Genomic DNA, 8,415 nt, shown 5'->3' with positions numbered 1-8,415 from the left:
CAGCCAAGACAAAAGCTATCAAAAAGTGGTAGCGAATGAGCAACATTGAACCTAATGTTGTAGAAAATTAAACGTCCGTATATTCAAAAAAGTAAATAAACAAAGTTAGACATTCGACTTCTAACTGTTTCATTAAACATATTATTTATAATATTCTCAATGATTTTAAATTAATATAATGCAAACCCCCTCGCTACAATTTAACTGTTATTTACTAAATTCTTCCATATCGGTATTTTTAACGGAGAGAAACTGATGACATATTTCTGTGTATTTATTTCTATATGTCTCAAATACCATATTCTACCTAAAGTAACTCGCAATATCTTATACTACCAATTTGGCTTTTAGAATACAGCTTTATTGATTCACTATAATATTATAGAATGAAGATCTGGCAACTCTAACAGCAAGTGTTTTTTTTTTAGGTTATGAAAGTATTTTGATTAGCATTTATTTAAAAATTACAACATTGATTACTTTTATATACTTTTCTGTAAATCATATTTATTGTAAAAGTTAAATGCTGGGTTAAAATGGATTTATTTATTATTAATAGGTAAAAGATACTTACTAAATTAGTTATTTTTTATTTAAATGGTTAAACTAAGTTTGGTGAATTGGTTATGAGATATTAAAAATTTTTAAAGCTATATTAAACATCGACATTTACTGCAATAAAATTATTTTATTAAATAGATATACAGGTACTAATGAAGAATCAGATGTTGTGGACCAGGAAACATTACATTTAAAAAGATTAAAGCAGAAAATTGAAGAAAGAAAAAAAAAACATGTATTAACCAAAAAGATACCGGATACTATAACTTTAAAAGAACAAGATGTGTCAATAAAATCAGAAAGTACTGAAATAATTAGCAGTCATAACGAAAAAGAAGATCTAGAAACCAAAAATGAAAATAAAGAGACATTACCCGCTCATATACCATCAAAAATTAGCAAAACAGAAAAGCACAAAAATGAATTTCAAGTTTTAGGTAATACTGACTTTGAAAAAAAAGCTAAGGTAAATATAATTCTATAGCAATTTTTTTTTCATTTTATAAATCATATCATTTTAATAACAAATATATTTATTTTGCAGATTGAAAGAGTTCTCCCATTCTGGCTCTCTCATGCATATAGTGTGTCGAAAGATTTACAAACATTAACATGTTCCATAGAAACACAGACATGGCTTGATAACACTCTTAAGACTACTTTAATGAAAGAAGGTTTAAAGTATTTGTTTCCTGTTCAAGAACAAGTAATTCCTTTTATAATAAATGAACATAAATTACCAGAGCCTTTCAGACCTCATGATATTTGTGTCTCTGCTCCAACGGGTAGTGGAAAAACCTTATCATTTGTTTTACCTATAGTACAAGTAAGTTTTCATAGAATTTTATCAAAATCCAATAAATGCTTAGACAACTCAATCATAAAAAAAAATTGTCAGTACCTCACTTTTTATAATTATAGGTTTTAATGAATCAACTTGGTCATCACATAAGAGCTTTAGTTGTCTTACCTGTGCAAGAACTTGCAGCCCAAGTAGCAAAAGTCTTTAAAAAATATTGCACTAACACTGGACTCAGAGTGGCATTATTAAGTGGATCTACTCCTTTACACAAAGAACAACAACAAATAATGAGATACAGTAAGAAATATTTTCCTCTACAAATTATCTTATATCTGAAAAGACAAACAAAACTAATGTTATCCATATTTTACAGCTGAAACATTAGGATGGATTAGTGAAACTGATATTATAGTATGCACAGCTGGCAGATTAGTGGAACATTTACAAAATACTGAAGGATTTTCATTAAAACATTTAAAGTTTCTTGTTATTGATGAGGCAGACAGAATAATGGACAATGTACAAAATGACTGGCTCTATCACATGGATAAACATATTAAAATAGAAAGTGATATTTCAAATAAAATCCCTCATTTAAATTGGAACAACATAACTTCTCCTAAATCATCAATACATAAGCTTTTATTTTCTGCAACACTTTCTCCAGATCCTGAATTATTGGAACAGTGGGGATTGTATCAGCCTAAACTTTTCTCATCTGCTCCGATAAATGATTTTACAGATGAAAATACCATTAAGAAATATACAACACCAGATGAATTGGAAGAACAGTATATCATCTGTACAGCTGAAGAGAAACCTCTAATTTTGTATCATTTTCTTTCAAACCAAAAGTGGGACAAAACACTATGTTTTACAAATTCTTCTCAGTCAGCACATAGACTAGCAGTCCTTCTAGATATTTGGGGCAAAGGAAATCTAAAAGTGGCAGAGTTATCAGCAGCATTAGATAGGGCGCATAGAGAACAAGTTTTAAAAAAATTTAAACAATCTGAAATTGATGTGTATGTACCATAATCTTGTATTTTCTTAAGACAAATGAATTGTATTTAATATAAATATTTCATAATGCTTTGTTTTTACAGAATTATCAGTACAGATGCTTTAGCTAGAGGGATAGACATTCCAGATTGTAATTATGTTATATCATATGACCCACCAAGAAATATTAAAACATATGTGCATAGAATAGGTCGTACAGGAAGAGCTGGACGCAAAGGGAATGCTTGTACTATTTTACTTCACAATCAATTGCATATGTTTAAGGTAAATGTCAACAATAAAAAATTCAATTTATTGTTATAGCAAATAGTGTATATATTGTTATATATTTATAAAAAAGTGATTATGTGATAACAATGCAAATAACAGCCTACAAAAGTCTCACTGCATGTTTCAACTTTCTACCATGCTGTGTCTCCTGATATGATGAATATTTGTATTATTGATAACATTTTTATTATTTTACAGGAAATTTTGCAATCTGGTGGAAAAACTGAGATTCCCAAATTGGAGGTAAATAAAGAAATTTTAAATCAACTTTTCGAAGGTTATGAAAATGCTATACAAGACACGAAAAACTCAATAAACAATGAAATTTCATCCAAAGTAAAGAAATCCATTGAATTAAAAAGAGCAGCTAAAACTAAAACACGCAAAAGGAAACATAACGACAATAAAATACCGAATGCTTAAATGGATATTCTATAAATATATTGATTCATATTATGTATATTGTATTATTTTTATACCTACAAATTAAATAAAAAAGATTTATATGTTTTCAAAAAAAAATTCAATGTAATTATAATCTAAAGGCAACCTGCTTGTTTCTGACGTCTGCGGAAAAAAATTGCAACTAATTTTTAAGAGTAAAAGTTGCTCAATTTACACTGAAATGTATAATTTTTTTAAAGACATGCTATTTTAACAAATAATTTATCAGATATCAGTAATGTTTATTTAGGATTATTCAAGTAGATTATATTTAAAAGAAACTAAACTTTTAGGTAAAATAAGCTTCAATACTTTAATAAGAGAGGAGCCTCATTAAGAAAATATGTACAATATATATACAACTTGTAATATAAATCACAATTATAATCATATCATGTATACAGGAAAACAAAATAATAATATAGGTACATACATTATACACGAAATTAGAGGCCAATCAAATACCTAATAAAAAATATAAAATAAAATATTGAATCAAAAATACCACAATAATAACTAAAATTATAAATGTTGTAGTCAATGATGTTTTAGTAAACAGATAGGTATGTTATTAACGCGCAAAAAGTGAAGACTAGAAAACGTCCTAATTGGGACGTTTGACTTTAGTCATTTTACGTAGTAATACGATATAATACATCATAATTACGTAGTAATACGTTTTGCGTAATTAAAACATCTAGTTATCCCTTTTACTTATAGTTTTTTTATCAAGCTATGCTTATTACTTTTAACGAAATGTAAAAAAAAATACAGACGAATTGATAACCTCCTCCTTTTTGAAGTCGGTTGAAAAAAACTAAATTAAACGGTCCCCGGCGCGGCACACTTTTTTCTGTTGTTAAGTATGGATATAACATATCTGTTTATTAAAATATCATTTTGGGTTAATATTGTAGTTTTACTAATGAAGTACAATTGTTACGAGTTACTTCTAGCAATTATATTGAAATAAATACGCTCACAATATCAAAATAAAATAGTAACAACACATAGTAAAATTCAGATTTATATGTATTATAAAGAAATTGTAAATAATTTTGTATAGTATATGCAGTGTGAATAGATATCGAGATTTTGCGACCGAATAATTAACTTATTTACCTATGTAGTTTCAAGTATACTTAGGTACTCGAAAGTCGAAACCGTTTATTATCGAGAGCGACGAATTTAATTTTTTATCGATTTTTTTCTAACTAAATAGTTTATATTGGTTTATAGGTATATAAAGTTGATGAGTATTTTTAAATGTTCATGGGATAACTAGTGGAGTGTTTAATTGAGGATATTACATTTATATTAACTAACCCATTTCACTGTACTTTGGTGTACTTTTGGGGTTCTTTTCTTCAATATTTTTTGTGGAAATAAAGGGAATAAGCATATTACGATAATAAATAAAAGCTGGAAAACTTAATCCAGTACCCATAATAAAAGCAATAACAGTAAAACTATTGTTGACTAGATTAGGAAAAACCTGTCTAAGCAACTGAGTTCTTGCTTTAAGATAGCCAGCACCACTGCTGGAAATTGTCTACTACAGTATTATATATTTTGCCTTATTTTTTTAATTTTGTTCCTACCTAACTATAACTCTGCAGTTGATAGTCATCTATGATGTACCCACTTTAATTATATCCAGACTACAATATAGTTAAAGTTACATCAACAATATTTTAGTTTGTCAGATAAATTAATTTTACATAATTTTTTTTTGACAAGAGTTGGCAAATGTTAGTCTAGGACTAAAGTGAACCAATTTAATGTGTCCGTCAGGACCATATTAACCACAATCACTGAAATACGTAAAATTATTTTAAAACAAATAATTGTCTCTAAATTAACAATTGAGAAAACATGAAATATATTTTAATGCTCCTTTTATACATATCTTGTCATGTCAATGATTATAGTTAAAATTAAATATGATGTGAATGCCATCGCAATTTAAATAATACAAAATCTCATTGTCCTCACTGTATAGTTCAAGAAAGATAAATAAATCAATACTGTTAAGTATATGTGTACAATATTGTTAATAGTGTCTTTTACTACACTCTTATTTATGTGTATTACTAAGTGTTATTCGAACATTATTGTATTTGTTTTAGGCCAGATAAATGACAAGCTTCTTCACCAGTCTGTTGCTGCACTTTTAAACTGAAATAAACATACAACAGAACAGAATATCTAAAAATACTAGTCTGTGTATAAGACTTAAAATGCCATGTCTAAAATATTGATTTACACTTTGCTTATTATTTTTAATTATAAAAATATAGTATATTTCTTAATACAAGACACTACACAATAATTATTTATATCACAATATAAAAACATGTAATTCATTTATATAAAAAAATACAAATACTATGTATCTATCTCTTGTAGGAGGCAAGAGTTTTCTAAAAAATACTTGGTGGGATTAATGCAACTATTCCAGATATGGAATCAATTAAAATTTAATAAGGTCTTCACTAGCTTTATCTTGTGAAATGTCTGTACTAGGAAACACATTGTTCTTATCTGCACTATTATTATCTACAGGTTTTGGTGACATTTTCCTTTTGGGTGGAACTGGTACATCCAATATACCCATTTGAGCAAAATTTTTACTTTTATCTGTAAACAATCTAACTTCTTTGTTTAAATCCACATGTCTGCTTGCTGGTGACATTTTCTTCCGCACTGGGGGACTTGGAGCGGCCCGAGAAAATGCAGGACGATTATCAAAAATTGAAATATCAATAGGATTTAAATTACCAGCTAAGATTGTTGATGTTTTACTCTTTTCTAATGAATAACTTTGGTCCACTTTAGTATCTTCCTGTTTTGTCTGTTCACTTACATAAAAAGTAGTTTTGTTCATATAATGCGCTTGTAAATGTTTATGTGCTTGTACATCAGATTTACTCCGTTCAAGTGTAAAGGCACCATTGGTATGAAGATGACAACTAAATGAATTAGTATTCAATGTGCATGCGGGAACTGTTGAAAATGGTTCAGCCGGAGCCCATAAGCAAGCACCATCATTTCTTGGCACTAACAAAAGAGGATCCTGAAAATTTTTTTTAACATAGATACAGCTAATATTTTATTCTTAAATGCAACTTAAAACTTCTACAAATAATTTTGATTTGAATTTAAATTGCATGAATTTTTTTTATAATATGATATCTATCAATGACTATTTCTTTAACTAGTACTTCACTATAATAAATTTCATTTGGTTTACTTGAAAAACCAATTAAACATTAATAATCTGGAGTTTAGGATCTTAGGAAACTTTCATGCATATTAAAATATAAAAAAGGTTACAAATGTTATTTACCTTGCCAGTAATTGAAAATATTTTGGATTGTAGGGTATGAAGTCGATTTCTTAGATACTCATAAGAGCTTTGGCGTAGCTTCATAACCCATTGCACTACATTATCTTCACTACGGGCAGCAAATATATGTCTTTTTTCTGGCTCATCTCTGTAAAAGATTTGAATAAATGTTTTCTAATATGGGGTAGATAAGAAAAAGTACTGCAACTCTTAATTGTCTATAAAAAAAGGTACTTTAAGCACATTTCGGTACTCACATAAATGATATAGAAAACGAGAATGATATACTTTGTCCGTGTTCCATTTGTATTGAAGAATTTTCTAAAACAAACATTCCAGCAGGATTTCTAGTATCAAACTTTCCCATTTCACTTATTTTGAAATAAAACAAATAATTGTTAATAAGTCGAAACCATCTCTCCTTAAAAACTGAAATAAATATTTAACAATTTTCAGGTTCTATAAACACATTTAATAATTTTTCCTAAATCACAAATAACACAATAGAGTAGTAAGAATCATCAACATATGTTTATAAATAGCTGATAATTAGACAATAAAAGTATACATATTGCTAAACTATAGTTTGAATTTACAATATTTTCTAATTTGGTAATAAGAAAAGGCCTTAGCGAGTATGAGCTATAAACATTAATATTCTACGCAAGTCTTTCTGATATTTGTTTGTGCTTACCTGCTTGATTGCGGTAACTTCCATTTGAAACCTTTTTATAGTTTAATCTTCCTTCTAAAACACAAGGTTTGTCGCTCAGAAGAGCAAGTTCACGTATGTTGCATTTCATTGGTGCAAGAGTCAAAACGCTATCTCTACAAAAACAAGTTAAATCTTCAATAACATAAAGGGTTTAGGGCATATTTTTCTGACAATCTGAAATCGAGCGAGTCCGATGATTAAAAATTATAATTGCCAACATTGATGACACTGCAACATACGCATTTATAAAATTAAATAATAACTAAACCCATAATACAAGCCTCTGAATGTTCTATATATATTGTAACCTTGATTCTTGAATTCTTGATTAAACTTTGGATTTTGGTAGTTGGGCGATGCCAATTGTCAAATGCTGTCAACTGTCAAATAAATAAAGAGTACATATAAACTGAAACACTGAAAGATACTATCATAGTCGTACAAGAAACGTATTTTTACCACGAATTTTTAAGTTTGTCGTACAATTGAACTTTGTCAGATTCGGATATTTTATACAATTATGTATTATTAGATTAGATGTAAAACGCAATATATTTATATTTAACTATAAAGCATATTTTCATATATTACATAACCGTACAGAGTACTTTGACGTCAAATAATATGATACTTTGTTATGATAATTAGTGTATGGCTGCGAGAACGTGACTAAAGTCGATGGTTCGTTTCAATTATAATCAAATCGAGCCATTGTGTTTTACCTGATTATAGATGGCATATGCTGTAATGTACCTATTAGCCTCATAATATATAATTAAAATCATGTTTTGGAATAAGTCAATTTGTATACTTCTGTATATTTTTCATGTAATAGATGGACTATAAAGAGATTAAATTAATAAGATCCCAGCTGTGCTACCGAAAACATAATTCACTTTAATAATCTTTTGTCTACCGTCTCTGAATTCTCACATGTTATTACAGCAGAAAACAAAGTCTCTGCGTACGCTTTGATTTTTAAACATACACAATGAATTTTGATGTTTTAATAGATAGACTGGTACAAGAAAAAAGAAAGATTTAAAAAAGTCCACGATGGGTTTGTCTATCTTTTAGGGATAACACACAATAATCATGTTTTTTCGATTTTAAGCAAATTAAACCTTATCCAATATAATACCTTAGATTGTGCAATTTTTATAAATTGATATGGCCCTTTTATACGATATACGCAAGGCGGCAGGCAGGAGCTGGATGCGAGTAGCCGGAGAAAGACCACAGTGACGTGCA

General features: G+C 28.4%; 2 protein-coding genes across 3 annotated transcripts; one reads left to right on the top strand and one right to left on the bottom strand.

The window, feature by feature from the left end:
• The first annotated feature begins 424 nt into the window (after nucleotides 1-424).
• Nucleotides 425-3,112, top strand: LOC124531935 (probable ATP-dependent RNA helicase Dbp73D). Its single transcript, XM_047106518.1, has 7 exons — nucleotides 425-559; nucleotides 700-1,027; nucleotides 1,106-1,387; nucleotides 1,483-1,660; nucleotides 1,737-2,388; nucleotides 2,470-2,650; nucleotides 2,855-3,112. Exons 1-7 carry the CDS (start codon nucleotides 537-539, stop codon nucleotides 3,077-3,079), a joined length of 1,869 nt encoding a protein of 622 aa, XP_046962474.1. The 5' UTR covers nucleotides 425-536; the 3' UTR covers nucleotides 3,080-3,112.
• Nucleotides 3,113-4,688: 1,576 nt separating this feature from the next.
• Nucleotides 4,689-7,577, bottom strand: LOC124532057. 2 transcript variants are annotated; one of them, XM_047106690.1, is made up of 5 exons: nucleotides 7,446-7,577; nucleotides 7,144-7,277; nucleotides 6,707-6,878; nucleotides 6,450-6,597; nucleotides 4,689-6,176 (listed from the first exon to the last, which is right to left on the bottom strand). In XM_047106690.1, the coding sequence occupies exons 2-5, from the start codon at nucleotides 7,250-7,252 to the stop codon at nucleotides 5,574-5,576; spliced, it is 1,032 nt and encodes a 343-aa protein (XP_046962646.1). In that variant the 5' UTR covers nucleotides 7,253-7,277; nucleotides 7,446-7,577; the 3' UTR covers nucleotides 4,689-5,573. The 2 variants fall into 2 exon arrangements, with proteins under 2 accessions (XP_046962646.1, XP_046962654.1); XM_047106698.1 differs by having other exon boundaries at nucleotides 7,473-7,535.
• Between the last annotated feature and the right edge of the window lie 838 nt (nucleotides 7,578-8,415).

This window comes from Vanessa cardui, chromosome 1, assembly GCF_905220365.1.
Source record: "Vanessa cardui chromosome 1, ilVanCard2.1, whole genome shotgun sequence".
Lineage (NCBI taxonomy): Eukaryota > Metazoa > Arthropoda > Insecta > Lepidoptera > Nymphalidae > Vanessa > Vanessa cardui.
This window is presented reverse-complemented; position numbering and strand designations above follow the sequence as displayed.